The sequence below is a fragment of the Pectinophora gossypiella genome, chromosome 6 (assembly GCF_024362695.1).
Source record: "Pectinophora gossypiella chromosome 6, ilPecGoss1.1, whole genome shotgun sequence".
In the NCBI taxonomy this organism is placed as follows: domain Eukaryota; kingdom Metazoa; phylum Arthropoda; class Insecta; order Lepidoptera; family Gelechiidae; genus Pectinophora; species Pectinophora gossypiella.
The window spans coordinates 12,286,384-12,314,372 of record NC_065409.1 but is presented as its reverse complement, the minus strand read 5'-3'; the positions used below and the strand labels follow the sequence as shown (position 1 = coordinate 12,314,372).

At 38.7% G+C, this 27,989-nt stretch overlaps 2 protein-coding genes across 5 annotated transcripts in view; one reads left to right on the top strand and one right to left on the bottom strand.

Moving 5' to 3' along the window:
- The window catches only part of LOC126367820 (sulfotransferase 1B1-like), a 243,838-nt gene that overhangs the window by 73,074 nt on the left and 142,775 nt on the right, over nt 1-27,989 (bottom strand). The window lies entirely within an intron of this gene.
- Nucleotides 7-27,989, top strand: LOC126367779 (uncharacterized). 4 transcript variants are annotated; one of them, XM_050011515.1, is made up of 8 exons: nt 7-409; nt 3,796-3,981; nt 5,284-5,788; nt 5,857-5,928; nt 12,470-12,615; nt 16,139-16,461; nt 22,628-22,723; nt 23,667-27,989. In XM_050011515.1, exons 1-8 carry the CDS (start codon nt 209-211, stop codon nt 23,776-23,778), a joined length of 1,641 nt encoding a protein of 546 aa, XP_049867472.1. In that variant the 5' UTR covers nt 7-208; the 3' UTR covers nt 23,779-27,989. The 4 variants fall into 4 exon arrangements, with proteins under 4 accessions (XP_049867472.1, XP_049867470.1, XP_049867473.1 ...); XM_050011513.1 differs by having other exon boundaries at nt 8-409; nt 22,610-22,723; XM_050011516.1 differs by having other exon boundaries at nt 10-409; nt 5,872-5,928.

The following is a 27,989-nucleotide window of genomic DNA, read 5'->3' as shown; positions in this document are numbered from 1 at the left end:
AAGTGAATGTACTCATCAGCAAATGACAAATTAAAAAGTTTTATTTTTCTCATATTGGTACGAGATTTTATTGATTGTTTTCTTTCATAAGATTTTCGGCCAGACGGCGACTGAAATTGCAAGTTACTGTGATATATTTATTTTCAATATTTTACTATTCTTATCAACCAATTAAATGAGCAGGGATATCGAGTTATGTCTATAAGTAATGGAAGGTACAGAACTGGGTGGCGACCAGCAATTCTGTTTGAGATGGAACAATTTTCAAGCGAATATAACTTCTCAATTCGAGGCGCTGCGCGATGATGAGGACTTCGTGGATGTGACCCTGGCGTGCGAGGGGCACAGGCTGGAGGCCCACAAAGTGGTTCTCTCGGCGTGTAGTCCCTATTTCAAGGAATTGTTCAAAGTAAGTCCATCTTTCACTCCCCACACTTTGATGTGTCACCATTACAATGACTCTAGTGAAAGTTGTTATGTATAAAACACTTGATCTACTTACAAATGCCATGTCTCGCGTTCCGGTTAAGTACTCGTGATTTCATTTATTTGTACCTACTTTAAAATTCTGTTTCACAATTTCTAATGAACTCATTACCATTGATGGTATTGATATATGGATGTCTCTGAATTCCATCAGATAACGAATTCCTTTCTTTTTGTCACTGCTGTGTCTCACAAAGCGCTGCAAGATTTTTATGGTAAAAGTAATATTTCAAAGTGATGAGGCAATACCTTGTAGCAGGTTATCTCTCTAATGGAGCATTAATGATGGTAGCTCATGTTCTTACATAGTTGGGTTTCACAGTAGCTGTCCATGTGATTGACCACATTTAGTAGATAATTGCATGGAATGCAATATAATGAGCGGTAGGTAACATGTGGCAAATGAAAGCTATGGAAATCCTCATTTGTAATTCAAACAACCAATTTCATTGTCCCCACTTTCATAATGATACATTGTAACTAAAATATATATCGGAAGAAGTAAATTACTTGTGTGCTTTATACTCTCCATTTACTTTACAATTAAATATAATAAAGTGCTAAACATTGAATATCCAAGAGAAAATTTAAAGTGTAGGTATATATTTTGCGTGGTGTCAATGACCTCTCACATGCATGCTGTGTGTTTGTGTGCATTACAATATTTCTGGCTGACTTTTTCTTGGCTGTTCTATTACTAAGTTTATGCTGTTAAATTTTCGTAATTTAATTAATATGAGGAACAAAATTGTGATAAACATTCATTTGATAACCTGTTTCCAATAACAATGTACAAAAAAAAATGTTAGTAGTAGCAGTTATCATTATTGTTGTGGATTGTATCATTAACTTGGCTTATTTATCATCAAATGATAATTGTCTAAGGCACATTTTTTTCTACAGTATTCAAACATTATGGTTTAGAATAGTAATTGTGGGTTTTATCTCTGAAAAGATAATCTTTAGTTCATACTTATGATGTGTCTTGTTTAAATAGAATGAAGAGTGGTCGTAAAACATGACTTCAGTGGCGGTCACTTGGCAGGCAATTAACCTAATTGTGGCAAGAGCACAATCACATTAGTCAACTAGTTCCCATTGATTTGTAAATAGTTGTTCATTGTCACATTAGTTGGGACAAACATTGCAACATAACTCCACTTTCATAATCTTGTTTATTGTAAACTCTTCATACAAAGATATCTACGACTTTTTCTTTCATAAAACTAAATGCTAACTATTAAGTTGGTATTATTTCAAATTGTACAATTCCAAATTCAAATTGAACAGTTCCAATTTCAATTTGAAATGTAAGTTAGCTAGCTATAACACCTAGTATTACTAATTTATTGAGAAAATTAGTCACAATGGCAACCACAAACTTTAGTTTTCAACAAAACAAGGTGTCACCTTGAAAATTTCAATATATTCTGTAATTTTTATAACATAGGCATTGTGTTAACTTATGACTAATAAAGTAGGTAAATCATTACAAATATGATGTTGCCAGAAAATTGTTTTATGAAGTAAGACACAAAACAATGATTAAAACAAGTTATTGTTATGCAGTAATCATTATTATAGTGTTGTATGGAACTAGTGAAATATAAACATACATATAGTTGAACAATTTATTTTCTTAAGTGTAAAAGTTATATGCACTGGTATGGCGAGTGTACGTACACCTTTGTTACGCATAGTAGATATTGAGACATATTTGCTACATGAGTAATTAATCGTTAGGTGTTTGTTCACTTGTGAGCGACTATTACGAACTGAGCCAGTGGAATTGTGTGATAAAGACTAGGTATTCAGTAACGAATGTTCCACCACTCTGCCGTTTCCGGAGTAGATCGCCAATCTGTAGACTTCGCGGTTTCGCGGGCAAAAAACAAAAAAAAAGAAAAGAGAGGAGGGCTGTTTAAGTAATAATTATTTAAGAAATCAAAGTAACTACCTATACAATGGATTTAGCATGTTAGTTTTATCTGCGCATCGAAGATATAGGGTTTCATAAACATCGCAAAATTCTGCCTAGTTGTTACGTCGATCGATAAACTTTCGAATGTGTAGAAGTTCGTTTAAGATCTCGTTCACGTTTATTTGATCATGATGCTTAATGCTCAGGAAATTAAATATATTATCGCGATTTATTGAGACCAACAATTTGCAAGTTGAGTAGTAGTTAGCTTGCCTTTATACTATCGCAAGATGTAAAGATGAATCTTCTAAGTTCGTCGCGCTTGATGACACGAGGTGAACTCTGGGTGGATTCCATTGTGTGCTCACATGGAAATAATTAAAACACATAATAACGGGTTCTTACCGCGTTTAAATGGGGATATGAGACTCCCGATATTTCGACACTGTTGCAAGTGCCATGATCACGGGATGACTACACATGGAAATATTAAAAATGGGACCTACCTACTTTTCTAAAAGTTCAGAATATTACGGCATGATAGATCTGCCGGAATTGGGACAAATCCGTGGAATCCTTTGGAGCTCCTGGTTGACTGGGTGGAGATACTTTAACTGAATACATTTTACAGGTGTTCTTTAGTTTCTTGTTTAGCTTATCTGACACCATTTCTGATCAAGGTTAGATCCGTTGGTTACCCCTCACATAAATGTTGACGTTGTTACACTATCTTTTATTATTTAGTTTACTTTTATGGCATCTGTGACAGCCTCTGTATGTCACAAAGAGAAAATAACATCGAAAGGGCTCTTGACTCCAACGGGATTTCCTTTGCCATCATCCTAGGTCCTAGAACGAATAAATATTTCATTTCGTCTCCCTAGCGTTATCTCGATTTTACAGCCCTGCCTAGCTAACCTGAAGATATGACGGGTCCAACTCTTAAAGAAGCGACTGCATATTTGACTATGTACCCCTTCCTTTACTCCACCTGGAGTAGCGTATTTGTCTGGGTCAAAAATACACTATAAAAAGCTAATCTAGAAATAGAAGCCAGTTTAAAATGATGAAAAATCAATATGATTTTACTTTTTAAATTATTTTCGAATTTTATTTATGAATTAAATTAATTAACAATGAGTTCGACTTTTGACCGCTTTTATTGATGACGTCATAGGATAGTATTTCCATACAAACTCCAAATAAAACTTTCGTTTGGACGTTTCGTGAAAAGAAAGGAAGATAATATTTATTATTAGAGAGCGCCACAGCTACAATACAATGAAATGAAATGTGTATATATATGATGACTAGGTTGTCAAGCAGCCTATTTCTTTTATATCTTCCAATAATTGATTATGACGTCTAACCAACCGCCGTTGTTCCAGAACAACCCATGTCCGCACCCGATAATCTTCATGCGCGACTGCGAGGTGTCGCACGTGCGCGCGCTGCTACAGTTCATGTATGCGGGACAGGTGAACATCGCGCAGGCGCAACTCTCGGCGTTCCTGCGCACCGCCGACGCGCTGCAGATCCGCGGTCTCACCGACTGCTCGCAACACAACGACAAAGTAAGTGGAAGTTTTATTTTGACATGACCCATTGTAGATTTAGCTATTGTGTTTTGAAATAGCGGCCGCAAGAAGTAAAGACAGGCCTGAGAGTACCCTGGAGGGCGCGAAGTCGGCTCACGATGCGTCGTCTGAGAAAATTATGTTTGAGAGAAGAGTATTCGTGAAATTAAATTGGTCAGATAGCAGGAAAGACAGACATAATCATTGCACTTTACGGCTAAGTAGTGAGTCAAACAAAGAAGTATAATGTAATAACTCACGTTCTAAGAAATACAACTCAATAGTTACCAATCTTAATCTTAATACCTATGGAGTGGACAAGCCCACAAACCGGCAAATGATAACATTTTGATTTGTTTTCTTAATTGTTTTATTTTATTGTTACGTTTACAATGAAGAATCTAATCATCTAATGAGATACCTAACCTGACATCAGAAAAAAAACAATTACGGGACCCTCTCGCAATGGCTTCATTGGCACTTGATGTAAACTTTATTTTAAAAGTATGTCTAGTTAGCACACTTGTTAAAGTTTCAATACGGCCGTCGACGATGATTTGACAACGAATATTCATAACTTGTCTTCCGCGGTCATTGAATTGTATCGTCTACATTCCCGTTCCTTTTACGCGTATTTACCTTCATTCTATAATGTTTCTTGCTAATGATTAAAGGCGATTTCATATCACACATACGCACACACACTGCGGTCTGGGTTCCAGAGGTGACAGTTAAATGAAAGTTTGTTGATGGACGCGTGTATAATGGGAACAAACAAAGGATTTCATATTATTATAATCTTATGTCTAACTCACTTATGATTACGTCATTGAGTTCGGGTATCGCTACACTACAAGTTACAACGCATAACATACGAAATGGAACGGACAGTCACAAGTAGGTAATCAGAAACTTAGGCCACTTTGATTACGATATCCTAAGAGAGATTGACCAAGCCCGAGAAGAGAGAAGGTCACAGCCCAATCCAAATATCTCGTTCTTACCATATGCCGCCTAACGCGTAAGTGCGAGCGAGACACGCAATCCGCGCACGCTCCCTTATTTTTGGTGCGGGGCGGTGAGTGTCCGTTCTATACTTATGTAGTATTATTCTTTATTCTATGGTAGTGTAACAAAGGCTCAGCCAATTATTTATGATATCTGTGATTTACATGCAAATTGTATATCTGAACTGATCTGATCTGTGTTCTAAGTACGTGCTCTTTCCATTCAGGTTATGTGGTTATGCCATTCGCATGCTGTCATTGCAATGTTCTCATTCCTGCCTTTCTCTTGCAGAAAGTGAACAGAAAGTCCCCTCCTTCTCAGCTACGTAATTTGCTCAGCGCCAAGCCGTCGCATACTACCTCCTCTTCCAAAGCCGCTAGCCAAAATGTCGAGTCAACTTCTACTGACGACCAAGAGAAGAACGCTAGTCGCCGCTCCACAAGAAATTCTCCCGACGTTGCCAGAAATAATCTCAACGAAGAAGCTCCCTTTCAAACTTCTAGTCAAACGAGGCCTAATAATGATGACTATAGCGAAACATGCAACTATCCCTCTCTGAGGGTGAAAACTGATCTCGAAGCGCCGCCGGAGGTGAAAAATGAAGAAAATGATATCCTTATGGATCCCGGGGAGTCAGAGAGAGCTGACAAATGTCAAGATTTCAACGCGTCCGACCTTCTGGAACCAAAAATGGAAGTCATGGAACAGGAAGCGAGCGACGAAGAGCGCTCCGGCTACCCGCCGATGTACTACAACGAGAACAACGCGTTGGCCAACCCGTTCGCCACGCTGCAAGGTACTCTACGCTCGCTACTGTCTTTATTTTCCATCTCTTCTTTCGACTCTGGCTATGTGTAATCGAAGACTCTTCCTCGGCAGGTAACATGGATCTCATGGCCGGGATGACCGCGGAGCTGCGGGACGAGAACGCCGAAGGTAAATATGATATACTTGTAAATATTCACATCACGCCATTATCACACGCACACGTCGACTCGGACAGCCGCGCCCCCGGCGAACCCCTTTAGCACTTTGTAAAGCGAAAATGCCATAGTAGAGAGAGCGCGCGCGTGTTTCGTTTGTTGTCTCGAATGAGCGGCGGTGGCTATGGAGCGCGGGTGTCGGTGGCGGTGCTAGGCGCTAGCGCTAGAGGCGGCAGTCTCACGTGGTGTTGTTGGCAGCGGGCGCTCCGGACGCGGGCGCCGGCATCCGCTGCGCCGTGTGTGGCCGCCGGTACAGCAACGCGTCCAACCTGCGCCAGCACGTGCGGCTCATCCACGAGGCGCAGCCCGTGGCCTGCTCCACGTGCGGCCGCAGCTTCAAGACGCCGCTGTACCTGCGCCGGCACACGCTGGCGCAGCACCCGGTGCGCCTGCGCAAGCCGCCGCCGCCGCCGCTGCCGCCGCTGCCCGCGCTGCGGCCCGCGCAGCACTTCCCTCAGTAGCGCCTGCGCACTCGAGACTCGCGACGACCGAACCGCGCCGATGAACGCGCCCTTCCACTGCGCCACGTTCACACTTATGTTACTTGTAAATCACAAGCTGACCGAATTCCGTTGAAACTTAACGCTTTATAAAGAGGGACGCGACGAGACTCGACTTTCCCCATTTAAGCTGTGCGGGTCCCGCTCCGGGCGCTACAGTGGAATGTCGCCTTCGTCCGCGCGGAGAATTGTGGAGATGTGGCTTAATACGTCGTTAAGAAGACTGTATAGATATATCTAGTCTGTGATCGGAGTGTCGCCGGGGGCCTATTTGCCGTCACACCTCTCCGCTTATTGCGTGCCTTTCGATAAATATACCGAGTGCCAGACGCCCTTTGACGAGTCCCCTGCATTTATATATTAAGCAGATTATTTGACTAGTGATATAAGTAAATGAACGAGTAATACTTGTACAGTAAGTTGTACCGTGGCCGGCGCGACACGCAGTACAAGACGAACCGAGCGCTGAGTCACACCCGTGGTTCCGTATACTAAAGGGGCCTCGTCAAAGGGACCCCAATAGTACCTACCTTCATTTTATGACAATAGACTGATCGTTGTTGAAGCATTTGTTGCAACCGGTGCTGATTTTACATAACATAGGTTATTTACAGGTTACAGTTATACATATACAACACACGTTATGCCCACTGGGCGCTGCTCTCCGTCGATAGAGCTATATAATGGGTATTTTCATATTGGAGCAATAATTTTTTAAGCATCCCTTGGGAGAGCGGCGCCCACCACAGTTTTATTTGTCGATTACTACACGGATTATGTGTCACATTACACACATCAACTCGTGAGCAGATACAATAGTGATATGTATTTTTATACACAATAGTTTTTATCTTTACACAGTGTTATATTGTTGAGTGATTGGACGGCTCCCGGTTATAGTTTGTACAAATCTCAGATGTAATGAATATTAAATGTCTTCAAGTTGGAATACATAATATTAGTTATTTAATATTAGTTACGATGTGTATCAAACGGTTCACTTGCCATAGTTCCCACGCCCAGTGTGCACGCACTGAATATTCGTTTACAAAATAGGTTAAGGGAAGGTTATTTTTATTTCTCTACACTGTATTTTTAGATGTTGATTTTAATCAGTCGATACTTCTATTATGATTTTAATGAAATAGTTTTGTAATTGAAAACGATTGCCATGAGAGAAGCACGTCTAGTCATTTATAGCGCGAGCATTTATATGGACACACGAGGAGGTGATTAGGGTTGTGATTCACAATATTAGTTTTATCATTTAAAATTTTTATTGTAAAACTCGGAATAATGCCTGATCTCAAGTCATTTTATTTCTGTGATCTCTAAATTTTGATTTTGCATTTATTATTATAAACTGACTTAATATATTTAAATTATAAAAGAAAGTTCCAAATTGCAATAATAAATTACTGTTAAAATTAATCGCTTATGTAATCAATTAGGATCTAATTGTAACTCGACGAGCACTTTGGATTTGGTCATAACTTTAATCCCACTGCTAAGTTAAGGCGCAGCTTTCATGAAGTTACAATTGAACTACATATTTAAATCGAAAAAAGTAATTAAAATGTATAGAAAAAAAATTGAATCTCTTGACACTTGCTGAATTTAAATAGGAATTTATAATCTTAGAAATTTTATCAGTATGATAATAATGTTTATGAATGTAATTTAAAACAAAATTATCGTTACACAACCGTTATTTCAGTTAAGTTAAATGTCTTTTATTACGTATAGTCACGTATTTTTAAATATCACTTCTTTCTGTCGTTTATCAAGTTTCCGTCTTACCCCCAGAGGAATATAAAAAAACAAACAAACTTTACACTGTTGTAATAGATCGTTATTATAGAATGTTATTTTTATTCACAAGCTACATACATGCATACGTGTAAATTGCGGAATATTTGAGCATTGTTTATGTATATTTATTCACCTACAGATAATCCAGTGCGAAAACAAAACAAGATTTATTTCCCAAAAAAGTTTTAATAACAAACTTATACTTTATCAAAACAGATTAAACTTTGCTTAAATATTTTCTATACGCTTCACGTTACGCGGTGTGGTGTTTTTATCTTTTGTTGACTTCGACGTGATTATTGGAATGAGACTAGTAGCTTTTAGCCATGAATAGTTAGCAATATGACTTATTCTATGTTTTATACGATCTTTACTTTTATACACATAATGGTGCTAATTCCTGTAAATACCATCTAATTTTATTTTAGGTTATATCTGTCATTTTCTTATCCGCCGAAAAGGAAAGGGACGGGTAATCGACAAGCATAAAATTTATGGAACACACGTCAATTTAAGCACAAATCTAAAACAACCGTCTAAAAATTCGCCCGGGTTATTCATTTATTTACTCATTCTTCCTAAAATTAAGAGCTGTCAATCATCCGTCCCTTTCCTTTTCGGCGGATAAGAAAATGACAGGTATAACTTAAAGTAAAATTAAGAGATGTCTGCAGGAATCGGGGCCAATATGTGTAGTTTCGTGAGAACTCTAGCGTTTGCATGTAAATTCGAAGTTCACCATATATCATTAAAATTACCGTCATCGATATAATTTATTGCAGTAATTGAGTGGGTTAGATCGCACTCACGAGCATTATAAAGACATTAGGTAGCCAATATGGATTTGTACACACTGATTGAATTTAAACTTAGCTAATGTCACAGATCGGACACTCCATATAAAAATCTCGCTCTTACCGCTTGCTACCTTATCCCATGCGTGCGGGCTAGACAGACAGTCCGCCTACCTCATGAACGGCTCGTAAGTCAATTGAAGCTGTTGCCATAGATGGATAAGGGATATACGTATAGAACGGCAACTCTCAGCTAGCTCCCCACCAGCGGCTGAGCTAGGTTTACCTTCCCCCCCCCCCCCCCCCCCCCCCCGGTCTTACTTTAGTCTTCACGCCTATGGTCGTCACACACACACACACACAGAGATGCGCGTGTATGATAACGTTAATGTGTAGTGTCTGTGTAAAACGAAGTGTTTTGTATGAAGTGTCCGGGGTGTGTCCCCATCGGATTGAGCAAGTAAATCAAGCTTAGTTGCTCCACCCTCGTAATGATGCGAAACGCCGAATGTCCCTTATATAAGTAGTATTCTTTAGACATAGTTGGCGAGGAGTGGATGTATGTACTATATACACCTCTGCCTACACATGGGGATACAGGCGTGAAACTATGTTATGTCGTACCATCAACTGCAATGAAAGCGTAACTTCAAGAAGATAACGGACACGGTTTCTCCTTTTTACTTCAAAATTAATTATATCTCTACATATCATCACTGAAGTCAATAAAAGGCAAACAACACGTTGCATTCATACACAAGTTGGTTATTGATAATCCCTGCTGTTGAAGTTTTACATACTAGCAAAGCGCCGATTGCCTGTTATTCTGTTTTACACCTGATGTATTCATTGTGCTGATTCCTGTACACACCATCTAATCTCATTTTAAGTTATACCTGTCATTTTCTTATCCAACGGAAAAGAAAGGGATGGCTAATCGACAGGTATATTTTTTTATGCAGAAATTGAAAAAAAAAAATCCTTTCCAAACTTTTATATTGGCCAATAATCCGACAGAATTGACAGCACACGTCAAACGGGTTATTTGCCCGAATGATTCATTCATTTTAAAATTAACAGTTGTTAATCATCCGTCCCTTTCCTTTTCAGCAAATAATAAAATGACAGGTATAACTTGAAATAAAATTAGGAGGTGTCTGCAGGAATCAGGGCCAATGTCACTCAAAATGTATTCACATAATGCTATTCCTCTATTCACGCGCCAAAATGAAAGAGTACTTATTCTAGTATTTATTATACTAGACAGAGCTGTTAATACCTATTCTAAAAAAAAATACTTTAACATTAATAACATTTTGTACAATCTAATCGGCGCTCTGTTAATTCATTATTTACACTAAGCTGTAATTTTAGAACTAATAAACAATTTTATATGGCTTTTTAACTTGAATCCTAAAAGGAAACCTTGATTCTCTTGATTGTAATAATGTTCTTTTGCGCAGAATATTAGAGCTATAATGTATGTACATAAATCAGTGTAATTTTTTTACTAAATATCGAATAATAAAATGATAATTCGAAAAATCGGGATTTTAGTTTACGATACAAACATTTAATTATGCAAGATCAACACCTATTTAGTTTTACTATAGCATTACTTTATTTTCGACACAGACGACCTTTGTACGGTGGTACAATCGGCAACAAAAAAAATTGATTACTTTTTTTTAAACTAAGTATTCGGATACTTTTGTTGTTTACTTTTATGTCTGTGGACATTATTAAAGCTACTTAAATTAATGACATACACGAGCTACGAAGGCACTAAATAATACGAGAGGAACATACATAACACCTGGGAGTCTGAAAAGGTCACATCAAAGCAATTCATCTAAAAAGCAATATTGTAATTTGATATTTGTCCAAATAAAATGATTAATTTATTATTTTATTTATACATTTATTGTTACAAAACATCAAAACAAAATAAAAATAAGGCATTAGCATTTTTTAGAAATGTCAAATATTAATATGGCTTTTTAGATGAATTGCTTCATTGTGGCCTTTTAGCTCCATGGTCATAATATCATTCATTACTCTGTAATATATAACATGGGACGTCGGTCGCAATAAGGTGAGTGAACCATTAATACCTATAGATGATATTATCGGTCCTACACGTCTTGTAATAAATAGCAAGTCTTTTAAACATTGTTTTAAGTTTACGCGGTGATTATCATAATTAAAACACATAATAACGGGTTCTTACCGCGTTTAAATGGGGATATGAGACTCCCGATATTTCGACACTGTTGCAAGTGCTATGATCACGGGATGACTGATGAGATTGGAGTGGAGTAGCACTTGCAACAGTGTCGAAATATCGGGAGTCTCATATCCCCATTTAAACGCGGTAAGAACCCGTTATTATGTGTTTTAATTAAGTCTTTTAAAGATTCACACACGTCGGGAAAAATAAATTAATAAGGTAATTTATTAAATGTTTATTTTGGTATTTTGCTTTACCTTATTAAACATATAATCAGGTATCACGTTAAAATAGTTTAATCATTACTTATTTCCAACAATAATATGCAAAGGACGTATAAGACCGCTTGTATATAGTTGCATGATATATGGGAAGGCAACCCACTCAGATCACAATATGGAAGAGAAAGTTGGATTTTATTTTCTATTTTTTTCTTGTGTTGCTGTTCGTTAGTACGACATGATATCAAGGTGTGACCAACGTGTTGACTGAAGAGAAAAAGATCATGCACGTCATAGACAGTCGCTATCGGATTTTTGAATATTTTTCACTACAGTCACTGTTCTTTGAAACCATTGCCGTTATTTACGTCGCTATTATAATTTAGCATAACATTCTTATAAATAGACGGGTTGCCTTGCTGTTAAATCAGTTAATATCTACTAGTCATTGTTAGTCATTAAAACATCTGAGTTCCTAAAATGTTTACTCTGACAAGACATCAGGCCCTTCAGCTAGAGCGGAGTGGAAAGAAGAGACGCGAAAAGTGGGGTCTACTTTACGCGTCCTTTCGCCATGTAGAAATAACCACCATGCCATGCCAAGCCATATATCTTCTAGTCATTATGTGACAAGAAGATTGATCAGAAGAATTAGACTAAATGTATTCAAACGCTGACCTATCGTAAATTAAGAACGTCATTCAGTTAGGTATTAGACTAAAAATCTAAATCAAACCCATTAATTTCGTCTTTTCTTGCCGTATCAGCAGCACTCGCGACATGGCATTAGCTTACCTATTGCGACATATTGGTTTAAAACAGTGTTATTTACCGCGGGCAACATACGCTGCGTCCATTGTTCTATCAACTGGTATCTAATTGCCGCTTCGCGTATTCATGTCAGCAGAACCAGGATTCTTACGATGGTTGTTTGCAGGGGCTAGCGGTTGCGTGATCGGCCCGTGGGACGGGCGTCGCAACCGGCCTGTTCCGGACGCGGTCTGGCTGGAGCAACACCGGCGCGCTCTGCCCTTCGTCCTCAAACGCGAGAACGAGCGCGGAGGGACCGTTGCGCCTAGACTTGTGAGTATTAAGCTTTTTGAGATACAGAAAGAATTTGGGTGAACAGTTGTGTAATGCCCGTGGGAGAGGCACCACAACCGGCTTGTGCTGGAGGCGATCTGGCTGGCTTTAGCCTTCGTCCTCAAACGGGAAAACAACGCGGAGGGACCGCTGCGACTGGACTTGTGAGTATTGACACATTTTATGAAGAGTCGCTTGACTATGCTAAAATACAGAAGAAATTGGTATGAACGATTGTGTGATCCTGTCTGATCCAGCTCTATGCTGGAAGCGGTCTGGTTCGACCTCAAACGGCAGAACGAACGCGGCGGCACTGCCCTACCACTTGTGAGTATTGGGACATTTCTGAAGAATGATTAGTCATGAAGGCTGCCTGGATATTGAAAAAGTTGGGGCTAAATATTATGTGATCAGACCGTTTCGTTGTAGCCACTGCAACGCTGCCTTCTGAAGCGAAAGTATGAGCGTGGGAGCATTGCTCCTTTACTTGTAATGAATATAATATCCAGTGCTTCTACTTCGTGATGACCTGTCATAACTTTGAGGTTTGATTTGCCATTGTAGTGAAATGATTGGCCAATCCGCGTGTAATATTTTTACACATTGACCAGATACACCAGACCTAAGGAAAGTATATAGTCCGTCTCTCAGAGTGGCTCATTTCTTTCACATAACATAACAAATACTTTATTGCACAAACAGGAAAATACAAAATACGAAACAAAAGAGAAATAGAAAGAGCACAATAGGCGGCCTTATTGCATTAGTGTTGTGCTATCCTTATTGAAGAATTAGGTTTATTTGTTTCTCGACTAAACAATAAATGTATGACGCAGTATAATCTCTGCTATTTTGAATTACAAAAGCAATAATAACAACTTCAACACCCAAACAAAATAACGACAAATAATGCTTTAAACGTTTCAAGATGACTAGTCGAGCGTACTCGTTATAAAAATTCAAGTTTACCTATGAGACACGTTTATATTCAGATGAGCAATTAAACGACAAGAAATTGGCACAGGTTCAATTGTCGCCAAAATTCTATCAAGAGTGGGAGAATCGGCGACTTTTACCGGTTTTATGGAGTTGGCAAAATTTGTCTCGGGGTGCTTATTCAACACGTCTGTCGGGATCGTAATTAACAAGATATAATGAGAGAACGGTGTACGGAACTATATTATAAAGGTGTACGTCCCGGATTTCCCGGGCGCCCAAGTTTATAGAGCGGACTTTTCGCCATGATTCAGTTGTCCCCTTTGAGAATGTAACTATCTTTACAAACGGATAAAAACGATTTACAAAATTGGTATAATAGCCATAGAATTGTCCTTACAGATATCTGTTCGGGGGGTATCACCTACTCCGTATTTTTTTTAAAGATTCATGGTATTTTTCAAAACATCTGTTTTCTGATTCTAATCAATCCCTATGAGAATAAGTCTTGACAAAAAGCCATGAAAAGAAAAACAAGGATGACGATGCATTATACCATGATAACGAGTCATACACCGGCACCGCACTATCATGAGTTTTTTATTAAATAAATAGTTTTGGACCAAATGGGTTCCTTATCTGGCGAAGTAATTTATCGACGAGGGTTATCTTGCGCATGAGTACGAAACTGGACTCCAGTGGTGGGCGTGAAAAAAACAAAGAACGTGGTTTGAGGGACTCTTAGACAGACGAGGAAGGATCGTGATCTATTAGGGTTACCGTCACACGTCATATATTAAAAATAATAATAATAATAAAAAAGTTTACTCAGGTAAAATCTACGACACACATATACATTTACAACATTAAAATATACACACATTGACATTACTATTTAGTTGGAAAACATAAAGATATAAAAATATATTAAGATATAAAGATATATTAGGTACGAAACATCATCCGTTTTTTTTTCTTAACGCGCTCGTTTCCCTTAAGAGCAGGGCGGAACGACAAGTGATCAGAAGACAACTTGCAGCTACTTTTAATAAGAAGTCTAAGATGCAGGATAGGTATCCCATTCCCGAAACGTCCCATTCACATACAATACCATTCGCGTACTTAGTTGATACAAAAGCTATGGATCATACGTAGCTGTGGTGGTATTTTTTAATCAAATGGCTGTGTTTTTAGTTTTAAGGCTTTCTGTTTTTATTCGGTCCCAGTCCAGCATAGAGGCATGGGTAATTGGGTATTATCTATAAATAATACGTAATAGCATAACAACAGCAAATCACTAACCAAATGTAGCAAATATTGAAAACTTGATATCTGATTAAGATTACCCATGTGTCAGCATTATAATGGTGATTCATAGGGATTAAACAATGTTCAATGTCGTTCCAAATGCGCCGTTTATTCACATATTAGACGCTTATGTGCTACTAGATGAAGTCAGGATTTGAAATAGGGTTGGTTTTTTTAATGATGACATAGATAAATAAATAAAATAAAAAAAAAAAACATAAACTATCACAATCTTACCTGATAGCAAGTGACGATGTGTGTGTGGTGTGCCTTGAAGAGGCCCAGGTTGTATGTCTTATTTTACATAGGTACAATAAAGTGCAAAAGTCCACCAGTTTCTTGCAAAGTAATAAATTAACTGGTTACACTTAAGACCTCCTGTAGGCTCTGCACGGTAACCGCGCCGCGCGCGACGCGAATTATATCGAGGCCTTCAACCAATAGCCGTTTGATGTCCATCTACGTAGATAGCGTTCGTATCGTTTATTGGTCGAAGCGTTCAATATAATTCGCGCCGCGCGCTGTTGTCGTACAGACCCGGCTGGTTACATGTCGTTTCTGTAATAGACCAAAAACACCTACAAAAACACACCTAAATTTTAAAAAATAATTCGTAGTATTTATTTCTCACTTTCAAGGCTTTGAACGCACCAAGACCTAAATCAAACATGCAACTTTGTTTTGTAATTATACTATAACCTTGCATATTTTTATATACATTTAATTATTTAGAAATTGACTAGTGCATCGTACAAGGACATAAAGATACGAAGCTAGGCTCACGGTATAAGTGTTTATGAGTCCAAAGTCCAAAGACATTCTATGTTATTTGATATCGTTATGATAGCATCCGCTAATCTGCGTGGCAAAGTGCCCAAAGAGTACTGACTAGTGAACGTATTCTATCGCGTATCAAAATTTTTCTACTTCTAGCAAAAAAGTTCGCTCACTTAAGTCATAGAATAAACAGTAATACTATGTGTAGAAGGGACACTTTCGTGCGCACCAATACGAGCTTGGAGCGAGCTTGATTTACCTCGCCCCCCTCCTTAACAGGATTAAGGGAGCGCGCGCGGATTGGTTGTCTCGCTCACACGCACGGGGTAAGGTGGCAGACAGCAAGAACGCGATTTTTCTATGAAGTGTCCGGGCTAGATGGATGGATATTTGGATATGTTTGATGACAAGTGATCAGGACACAACACCTCTGTCAATCCTGTCCTGTTAATGTGTATACAATAAAGTGTTTATTCATTATTTGAAAAATCTTTATACACAGATAAAACTCGGCGAGGGCGTGGAGATACGAGAAGAACTATTACGCGGAGTCAAGTGGGGGGACTACAGGAAGGTGACGCGAGGACTTGCAGCCGCTTTGTTCTCGCCCATCGAGTTGGCGACCTGCTCCGTGACGGGCCAACGCTGGTCCCGCGCGGGGCAGGAGTCGCGCCCAACCAAGCCGCCCCTGGACCGCCGCAGAGTACACGCCCTCATCTCCTACGTCAGCAGACACTTCCCCGACGTAGAGGTCAGCAGGATCAAGCAGGTGTTAGCCTACAAGTGCAAGGAGAACTGCGCTGCGCTTCGGATGAGGACCGCTAGGTGAGGCTCTTTTGTTCGATTATATTGTTTTGTGACACTTATAAGGGTTGAGCACATCTGGCAGGACGGAACCACCTGTGCTGCAGCTTACTAATGCGCGGCAGCTTTTCATTTTTCCCTGTTGCCGAGCGCCTCGTCAACACCGCTGCGTGAGGTCACATTCCTACTGTTTTTCTCGCTCTAGCAAGTTACGGTTCTGAGTGACAGAAAAGGATAGAATGATAGGAAACTGCGGTGCGGTGCTGATGTAGTTCAACCCTAAAAAGTACAATACAATACAAATACACTTTATTGCACCAAAATAAAAAGAAATAATTACAAAAAAACTCTTAACTAAGTACATGGCAAATGGCGGCCTTAGCCTACCTATTATGCTTAAGTACCTATTTATGGATGAAGAACGAGAGTATAATTACATATATGTATAGTGGACTTTCTTCCTTAAATAGCGGCCTTCATACAATCTTTTAAAATAATTATGTGTTCATTATTGACAGATATGTTAGTCCAACAAGGATGGTTAATGGACTTTAAACTATCTTTATGTACCTATACAAAAATTCCACAGTGTTATTGACGTTTATAAAGTAATCTTGTAATGGCGCAGAGCCATAAATCTAATCTTTGCTATACGTAAACATGCTATCGTATTAAGGTCAAGGTTACATTGCTAAAATTTGCTAAGTATTTATAAGTTAGTCAAGTTTATGCTATACAGGATGTATCTTTCTTCTTCTTTCTTTTACAATTCAACTCAAATCTTTAAAAGTATTTGACTGACAGGCATGAAGAAATGATTACGACGTCGCGTCGGCCCAAATTGTTCACGGCCTTTATACACAAAGCAGGATTCAGACAGTTCGTATCGGGGCGGGTAGAGTCACAAGCCACTTCTTATCTTATCATTATCTAGCCTAAAGTGTCCCACTGCTGGGCAAAGGCCTCCCTCCATTTCTTCCAGGACTTTCTTTTTTTTCTTTCGGGGTTCTTTTTTTTCTTAGATGATTATGATGATATTACTATGACTTTTATGACCATCGCCAAAATAAAAAAGCCCATTGTGTTCACGAGGACATAATAACGTGGACTTTTACGATATGCTCCGAAAAATAAGCAGCAGAACTCATTATATGTATTTTATTTAGTCGTGACAGAGAAGTATCATATAAATAACCCCTTAACATAAGGGTACCCACATTAGATCTTTGTCACATTAACATTAATTTGAGATTTAGACGTACATACAGTTCAATGTATCAAAAAAGTTAATGTGACATGGTACTAAAGTGTATAATACATTTGCTCGTAACCGTAAAGTACACCACATTGTTGATAAGAAGTTCCAAAGTGTAGTCCAATTTTAGGTATTGCTGGGATGATAGCAACATGATACCTAAACATTCTAAGCTATTGAAAGCTCTCACCAGGTACAACATACCCACATTTTAGTAAAATTATATTATTCTATCAAAACTGGAATTATAGTCAGCCCATTAACATCCCCACTGCTGGGGCACGGGCCTTCCCTATGGATGGATAGGGAGGTCGGGCCTTAAACCACCACGCGGGCCCAGTGCGGATTGATGGTTATTAACGACTGCTAATGCAGCCGGGACCAACGGCTTATCCTATGACCGGCCTTTGCGAAAGTTGCTTAACTTCAACAATCACAGACCGAGCGCGTTTACCGCTGCGCCAACGAGCTACTTACTTACATCAGTAAGTAGTAACCGGGACCAACGACTTAACGTGCCTTCCGAAGCACGAATCATCTTACTTTTAGGGTAATCAGGTGATCAACCTGTAATGTCCTAACCAAACTAGGGATCACAAAGTGATTTTTGTGATATGTCCCCACCGGGATTTGAACCCGGGACCTCCGGATCGAGAGCTCAACGCTCGAAACACTGGACCACGGAGGCCGTTACTATCATTATATGATATTCATCTCCTGGGTGTATAGTATATACTCTACACCACTGCCTACCCCTTCGTGATACAGGCATAATACTATGTGGCTATCAGGAATAGGATTACATGACTAGTGACTAATGACTTGTGACTCTGCCCATCCCCATATGGATGCGGGCGACACTGTACGCATTCGAACAAAATAAACAGTACCTAAGATAACAAACGCATAGAAAACATAAATACAATGGACGTATTATACCGTCAAGTGCGCAGTAACCTTTTAAATGTATGTAGGTAATTTAATTATTCAAATTAACACCCCATAGGTATACGTAAATTCTTAAATACTTTTGTCACTTTTATCATTTGTAGGTGGTCGGATAAACAAAAGTCATCTTGTACCATTGTTGCGTAAGAGATAATTCATACCAGCTCTCCGCCGCGACTTCGGCTATCGCGTTTTTCCCTCCCCTTTTTAACCCCTTAGTAGTTGATGTTGAATAAAAACTGTCCTATGTTCTTCCTTAGGTCTCAAACTATCTCCATACTAGATTTCATCAAAATCGGTTCAGCGGTTCAAGTGTGAAAACGTGACAGACAGACAGCGTTACTTTCGCATTTATAATATTAGTGTGGATATTATCGGTTCGTGGGTGTACGTCGTATCCATACAAGTATGGGGTGAACCGAAAACATACATTGTTTGTATTGTACCATACTGCTTATCAGCTCGGTGACGTAGAATGGGATCAAATCTAAAGTGACTTGTAGGCAATGAGTAGGCTACCTATCGCCACACCCCGGACACTTCATACAAAACACACCTCGTTTTAGAGAGACAGTACACATTGACGTTATCGTACACGCGCATCTGTGTGTGTGGCGTCTGACGCCCATACGATTGAAGACTAAAGTATGTTCGAGGGGGTGGAGGGGGTATAAGATGACGCCTATTTCCCGTTGAGGGAGAGGTAGGCAGAGGAATTCCACTTCCTACCATCCTGAAACACCACTTTCATGCATGCATTTCAAAGACTTCATGCATGCTTCAGACACTTAATTTTATTTTAAGTTATACTCTTCATTCTCTTATCCGCCAAAAAGGAAAGGGACAGATAATTGACAACTGTTAATATTAAAATTAATGAATAATCCGGGCGAATAAAATAGGCATCTCGCTGATATGCAACACGTTTGATGTGTGTTGTCAACTTAATTATGTCGGGTTTTGTGCCAATATAAAATTTTGGAAGGGCTTTTTAAATTACAGCCTAAAATTGACGTGTGTTCCATAAAATTTATGCCTGTCGACTGCTCGTCCCTTTCATTTTCGGCGGATAAGAAAATGACAGGTATAACTTAAAATAAATTTAGATGTTGTGTACTGGAATCAGCACTAGTTTTATTATAGAAAAAATATTTTCTATAGTGTCCTGTTATATCGATCAAAGTCTAATATCATTCGTTAATACGACCCATGCGCTGTCAGTACTTATTTATGTAATCGAATTTTTAATTTAAGGAAATCTTTATTTACATTCGAGATTGTTGACCTAATGGTATTTGAACACGTTACAATAGCCTTTAACGTGCTCGGAAAGTCAAACAGACTGTCACACTTTATTGGTTCTCTTTGTGGTGCAAAGTGAAAGCATATTTTTTAAAAATAAGGCAGGCACTGGCTTTATTAAGCTTTCCACCTTATTCATGTCGATAGAATTTGACTTGCTATCGTGGCGAAAGGATTTGCCAATTTGCATGTTATGTTGAAGATTGCGTAATGCGTGACGTAGGACTTTAAAAGCGATGAATTTTTGTTGATAAGATATGTAAGTACGTCACTCAAGAAGGCTCTGCTCCTCCACCGCAATTTCTTATTAATTTTAGCGTAACATTTGATAACAACAACGATCCATATATTTATGGAGTAGGTATATTGCATTAAAACACAAGCAGATATGTTTCTGTTTGTGGGAGACAAAAGTTATAAATATTTATTTATTTTATTTATTCAGTAACCCAATAGCTTCATAATAAACAGTTTACATTATTGTTATATTACATTGTCCATAAGCCAATTACAGGTTTACCTAAATTAATAAGGAAGTATAAATCTTACGCACTAGACTTGAGAGGAACGTTATATATAAAGGATATTTTATTTTTTTATTTTTTTGGAACCGTGGTTGCCTAGTTGGTAGAACGCTTGTCTCTCACTTTGAGGTCGCAGGTTCGAATCCAGCATAGGCCTATAGGTGCTCAGCGGTGAAGGAAAATATCATCGTGACGAAACCCACACATGTGAACCTAACCTAACCTGTATTGGGCTGGTTTTCCCTTCACGGGTTGGAAGGTCAGACAGGCAGTTGCTTCTGTAAAAAACTGGACCTCTCAAATCTTCAGGTTAGGTAAGCGAACCCTGTGAAAAACGGGATAATGCTAGGGGGATGATGATTTTAATATTATTTTTCTGAGTTTTTGTGATTTAATAGTAGTATTAAACTATGTGAAAGTACAGAGTAATGTGAAATTAGTGCCAATTCGGGCAACCACCAACTTAATTTTAACTTTATTTTACATGACTAAAACTAGCTCTATCTTTGGACGACACTAGTCTAAAGCTTTCAAGCTAAAATTAGGTTAAGTTCCTGTCCGCCCGAATAGCTATAAATAAATTGGATTAATGGTTTTTTAACATACTATCTATATATTTAAAAATAAATAATATAATCATTTCCATATTCCAAACCGGAGTTATCAAAAGCACATTTAGGTACCTATATTTAGAGTACCTATTCAAAGTTTGACCTTAGAGCTGTAAGAATATTGGCATTCATTGTCTCGAGTTATCTTGGTAAACAAATGTTATCGGGCACCATGTCTGCCATACTTATCACCATAAACACGTAGGTGCTCTCGATACCGCACTGTGGGGTGGCCACGGTTCCTACACATTCCTGCAATCCCGAGGACAGCTCGCGACGCAGTAACGATACATGTTTACACACATAAATATCCTATCAAGTCTCTTCTCGTCTATACAAATAAAATTCAGCGACATACGTGGTACTTAAATAATAAATGTTTCTTTCTTTCATTGGTTTTAATAATATCATTAATAAGTTTATACTATCATCATCGGTTAGTCTCATATTATCGTTTGGTTATGTTTTAGTTAAAAAGTTTTGTTTAAAAGTTAAAGTTCCTGTTCCCAGCGTTTTTTCTATCTTCCCGTCTCTCTTTGGTCCTGGCAACACTAATTTGTAAAAATTAATATTAAAATAACGCTTACGCTTTCGACTTTGGGATTTTTTTAAGACGGAACGGTCCCAATGCTTATAGATTAATGGTCCCCCTAACTCTGGGTCAGTGCGTCGCGTAAATAAATGATAGCAATTGAATCATAACTATTTCTATACAAATACGACGTTTGTTGACATGCTTAATTTACTAGTGTGGAATTTCGCATAATATCTTATGGTTTTTCTTTCGGTAGGGTATTCCCCATTATTGATAATTTTATAAAGATAAACTTGTTTTTTAATCTATAGTGTTCTCAATTGGTTTCTAAAAAGATCTCTCAATGTTTTTATTTTGTGCTATCTTATTCACTATTGCTTCTAGATAAAAAAAGTATTGTCTAACTTACCTTTATTTTTATTTTAATAATATATTTGCAGTTTGAAATCCACTTTAGTATATTCTCTCCGGGACGATAACAGCTATAAAAGAATCCGTTAATAACGTCCGCCATCTTGCGGCTAGAATCGAAACTATTCATGTCTAGCTAACTATTCATATATAAAAAATCCGTGATATGCCGCGTGATTTACATCGTACTGTCACGGGTTTGGTCCCGGTTCGAGCTCGAATTTGAATACATGTTTGGATCGAGGATAAATGATATCACGTGGTTTCCAGAATTTGTGCATATATTTGTGCATAGAATTTGTGCAGTTAATGGTAATAGGCTTGCCTCCTATTTATTACTTGGGACTTAAACATATCTAGCAAGGAGTGCGTATAATTGTATATTCTATACAAGCATACTTGTATATTATACAAGCATACTTGTATATTATACAAGTATACCCTATATTTTATATCAGTATACTTGTATATTTTATACAAGTATACCCCTCTGCATTATGCATGCAGTGCCAATGCAGCGCTAGTTCCCGAGTATACGCATCCACCACCGTGTGACCCGAGACAGTAATACAATTTGAAGTAGGCTGTCGAACTGTTTCAGCGAGTCCACTAACTACCTGCTGAGCGCGGCGGCGCGGCCCCCGCCCTGCGACGACGTCGCTTCGCCGGCGCCCGGGCGCTCCTCATACACCAATTTGTGAGTAACTGCCCTAACACACGGAATAAAAGGAAGAGGTTGGAAGGGCCAAGTGAGCGCAAAACGCGCGTCATACAAGTACGAGCAAATAGTTCATACTTCAACTTTGCACTCTACTCGTCTGCAAACTTTACGACACAAGGAACTCTGCGAAAATGTAGTTAAAAGGTCGTCTTGTGTATTATAAGTTAACCTGCAGGGCAATAAATATCGACTATCACGCAAGGAGATCTCACCTTATTACAGGAAAGCTAAAACCTTAGTATGATCGGCTGTTTATAAAAAAAATATACTTGTTTGCAGTATCTTACGAAATGTAATGATAAAATTGCAGCCTATCACATAAAATATACATTGCCGGTAAAGTGGCTATGGAATTTGAGAAGCTGTAGAGCTCTCGTAGTTATCTGTTTGCAGGAGTAGTAGTAAAAGAGAGTAGGGTTGACCCGACAGCAACGGTGCTCATACAAAATGCGCGTTAGGGCCTTTCCAACCTCTTCTATTCCGTGCCCTAACCTATATAACCCGTGCGCATTGATTAGGCACCTCAAAGGGAGTGAGTCATACCAGACAGTCAGAGTAATCCCTAACAATCAAAGACAATCTACAGCCACTGTTGATACGAAGTCCTAAGATGGATATGATATGACGACCTTTATGGTGGCAGGGGATCCACTCATTCAGTCCATTCCGTTTTTTTTTTGTTTAGTATGTTGACGTTACGGAAGCCATATCGAGTCTTTGGCGGCTCAATAACAACCCTATAATAATAACCGTGACACCACGGTTGATGAGGTCTATACGAGAGAAGAAGAACAATATAAAGTTATAAACTTTGATTGACCGCACATTTTTTTACCACTTTTTCCATTTACGTAGTTTTGACACCTCATTCTAATAAAATGCATTACATGAATTAATTTATGTGTAATGTTCTCCGCAGTGACGCGAAGGCATCGGGCGGAGGCGGCACGAGCGGCGGCGGAGAGAGCTCGCGCGCCACGAGCGCGGCGGGCGCGGGGGCGGGCGCGGACGCGGCGGCGGAGGCGCCGTGATGGCGCGGTGCAGGCCCGCAAGCGCCGCCCTATTGCATATCACTTTCATAATCTTGTTGTTTTTTACCAAAAAGAGAAATTCTAATGATACTCGTCGCCCGCGCGAGCGGTGGGCCGCCCGTATGAAATATTCATATTTATTTAGGTGATATTTTTCTATTGGCTACTGATAAGATTTTATCTCGTTACGCGCCGGCGGGCGCATCGTCGTTAGTGAGGGAGTGGTGCCCGAAGCTCTAGCAATAATTTATCAGGTTCCTAAGACATGTTTTGTAGTTAGGTTCTATATGCACGAATTTTCGCGAACACTGCCGCTTGATTTCTAAATTTATTTCGTCGATTTTAGTCGTTTAATTGCTTCCTTTATTTTATAAAAAGAGTCATTTTCATCGTTACGTTAAAATTTGTATATGAAGCATTTAAGTGCTGTACGAGGGACCGTTGCAATTGCAAAGTAAATATATCAAAATGGCATAATTTTAGGACTAATATAGAGATATTATAGTCATTTTGTTTTATAGGTGTAAATGATAAAGAATTTATTTTGGAATGTCTGGTCGGGATGTAGTAAAGTCTTTGGAGAGCTGTGATCACGATGGATATAAATAAAACAGTCATATTTTTAAATAACTACCTTTAAGAGTTATTACGTAATAATTACCATTGTACAGAGAGCTGTACGTAGTGCGGCTCGAGCCGCGGATACGCGTTGGTTGGCTGGCTAACTAACTGGCTGACTAGCTAACTGGCTGATTGGCCGGCTAGTTAGTTGGCTGGCCAGCCGCGACCGCGGTCGGTCCTGTCTCACATCTGCACACGGATGCACTAATCATATCAAAAAAGCAATAACTATTATTTGATAAAAAGATTTTTTAATTTTTAAAGTACTATTTTAACCAAGTTGTTATAAATGTAGTTAGTATATTAACTGAAGTCTCTTTAAAAAGTCCACGTTTATATTATTATAGTTCTTTTGAACGTTTAAAGAAATCCTCATAATAATTATGTCTTAAAGTTGTAAAGTCATATCAATTTTTCACGATTTATCGTTCGCGTAAGGATGCGCCTGCACAGTGGTGCGGGTGAAGGGGAGATGTGCCAAGGGGCGGTTAAGAACCGAGAGGCGGCTTCGGCCGACGGAAGACTGATGAAGCGTAGCGTATTGTATGAGCTTAGCTCAAGTGTGGTGCCAAGGTTGCATGTTGATGATAGTAAATTTTTGACGAGTTTTACGATCGAGAGATGGAACGGAGCGTGGTACGCGCATCTCCCGACACGCGACACGTGATCAGTACACTGTTGCACCGATCTATGAGATGGCAGTGTACTGCGCCGGCGCAGGGTGGAGCCTAAATGTCTCGGTCCTGCTTCCATTGTAGATGATGTCAAACCCCTCTGGTTGTCCCATATCATGCTCCACCCTGGAGGACCCTAGGCCGGCCCTATTCGTGTACCTAGAAGTAATCAGTTACCAGAGATAGGATATTTAGTAGTCACGCAGTGCTACATAGTAAAATTTTACTAACGATTCGTAAAGTTTACGATGCCAATCGAAGTCTTAATGCTCAATTTTGCCAAATTTTACTTGCCGAGAACGTCTTGTCTATGATTTCGTGGGTAGTTTGTTGTTGGCGCGGCCACGTCCTCGCCGAGCTAACCTTTTGCTCGCCGACCCTTGACGTGGCTCCAGGTCGCCAGTAGCGCCATCCCTACAAGTCCCGTGGCGCTACCCGCGTCCCCTCGGCGCACAGAAGGCCAGGAACGAGGCTCAGGCTGTGGCCGCGCTCATTTGCTCAATAATATGGATTATATTTCTTTCATAGTCAGTTCACACACATTCGTTATAAGAATTAAAATTTTTGGCCCGATAAAAAGTATATATCATTAGGAAAATTAATTGAACAAAATTTAATTGTAATTAAATTTAGAGTTGAGAAATTAAGAGTTAATAAATTCGCAAGTATAATACTTTACGACGAATGTTCGAGATGCAATATGTTAATTTAGTGCCAAATGATAAGTTAACTCGTAGCGATATATTGTATCCTAATGCTCTTGTAATTTCTCACGTAGTGTTAATGACCTATGAGGTTTCAAAAGTTTCTTTTACAAGACTATAATATATTTATACAGGGAATGTGTTAGGCATGTACTGTTGTTCGGATATAAGCGTGTTGTTGAGGTATAATACTCATCGGCAGGGTGTAAAAATAAAGGTTTCGGCTGCGTCAATAGATAGTCTTGATAGTTGCGACACTCGCATACTCACTCGGGCCTGCCGTGTGCACCAGTACCGGGACGCACTCACAGGGTAGCCACACAACTCATTTACTGCCTTCACATACCGACATGCACTTATTTTTACACTCTGTTGTCTAAACATTGAATGAGCAATGGAACAAGAGAATTTATTTACTCAATATTTTTTTGTGTTATCATAATTTTTTACTAAATTTAAATATTCATTATTTTGCATTTTTTATGATGTAATGGCAGCTGTCCATATAACGGTGAACGATCAAATCAATCACTGGTTTGTTTAAGGTTTCATAAATAAATTGTAAACGATACATCGAACATGACACATTGGGCACAAATATATAATTAGAATGCTTGATTATCGCTGCTTGCTATGTATTTAATTGATGTCAGGTTTTCATTGTTCCGGGCGCGCTAGTGTCTGATGGAAAATTTGAAACCAATGTTGTTGAACAAGCCATGTGTCCTGTTTGTCAACAAAACTAGAAACGTTTGTGAGTCAAGAACAACATCGATGCTCTGCGCCCATCAGTGCGAGCGGGCGCAGCGTTGTGCCAAAATTATGTACTAGTCTTTAAAAAGAAATGTTGTTATCATTTTTCAGATTTTATTTAGTCCAGAATGTGTTTGCTCCTGTGCTGTGAAAGTAATAACGTGAACAAATCAACACGTGGCGTTGCGTTGAGGCGCGATGCGGTCGCTGTAGCCGTGTCGACCCACAGGTGACGTTATTGCCTGGTCGTATAATAGGTTTTATAGCAATTTTTGATTGTCGTAATTGTTATACTTCATGGAAGCATATTGTTAAATACTGTAGTTATAAAATTAATGTCCTCGTTAAAGCGACCGCATCGTGTTGGCGTCGGTTAGCCGTTGTGGGTCAGTAATTGTAATGTTGTTCTAAGAATAGACTATCGTAATTGCACCATAATCTTGTATTTTGTGTGTGTGGCTATTACATTAGTACATTTACTAATAATTATATTGTTTGTACTTCTTTGTTTACGGACATGAATATGAACAAGTTTTGATACTTTCAAATCGAAATATTTCATCAATTGCATTAACGTGTCATTATTCTCTTTGCTTATATACAAACTGTAAACATCCTCAAATAATCTGTAAAATGTACTATTTACAATTATTGACCCTAACAACTAATAAATGTGTCATTATAATGAGTCATAAAATCTAGCGTAGTAGGTGCAAAGTTGTGTTGATTTGTTGCTATATGTATAATATTATAAACGAACAAGCACATAATTATTTAACTTTGAGCTTGTGCAATATTATTCCAAATTGTTTATAAGAAATCTGTTATAATTATTTCTAAATTGTTATATAAATATTTTTGTAAACATAAAAAGACATAGGCAACTTAAATTCTATTTTTGTTGTGCATTTATTCTCAAATTTTATCAGATACTACACCTTGGTGTCATCGTGGACTGTGGAGTCTGCTTCTGTGGAGAACTATTCAATTAGTACCGTACCGGGCGCGCAGAGAGAGGTGAGGCCAAGTGAGGATGTACCTCGCCAAGGCTCCCTCGATCAGAGGGCGACCTGCACTCGTTTGACCTCACCTCTGCTGGTCACACCTGTACAGTAGATTTTTTTATACAACACTGATATTGTGAGTCAATTCTAGTAATGTTAATGTTCCCTTTTTTATTTAGAATAATTTACGATAAACAAATTAATCTAAGATTGCTCAACCAAGATGCAATGCTAACTGCAATTTAGACGTACGAATAATTTTATATTATGTCCTTTTTATATTATTATTTATCTGATATTACTGTTTTATTTGTGAGTTACGGCAGCGCATGTTAATCTACGTTTATTCTTAAGAGAGGCCAAATGTTGACTTGCTTATGTGAGACTGTTTTGCCAAGAATCAGAAAGTATATTATTACCTACATTGTTTTAAAATAAATGCTTTTATATAAACA

Bases quoted from the DNA above. Each gene is read 5' to 3' on its own strand.
- LOC126367779 (XM_050011513.1), top strand. From the start codon at position 209: ATGGAAGGTACAGAACTGGGTGGCGACCAGCAATTCTGTTTGAGATGG. The intron at 5,789-5,856 runs GTACTCTACGCT...GTGTAATCGAAG, and splicing joins CCCGTTCGCCACGCTGCAAG to ACTCTTCCTCGGCAGGTAAC. The intron at 5,929-12,469 runs GTAAATATGATA...GGTTGTTTGCAG, and splicing joins GCGGGACGAGAACGCCGAAG to GGGCTAGCGGTTGCGTGATC.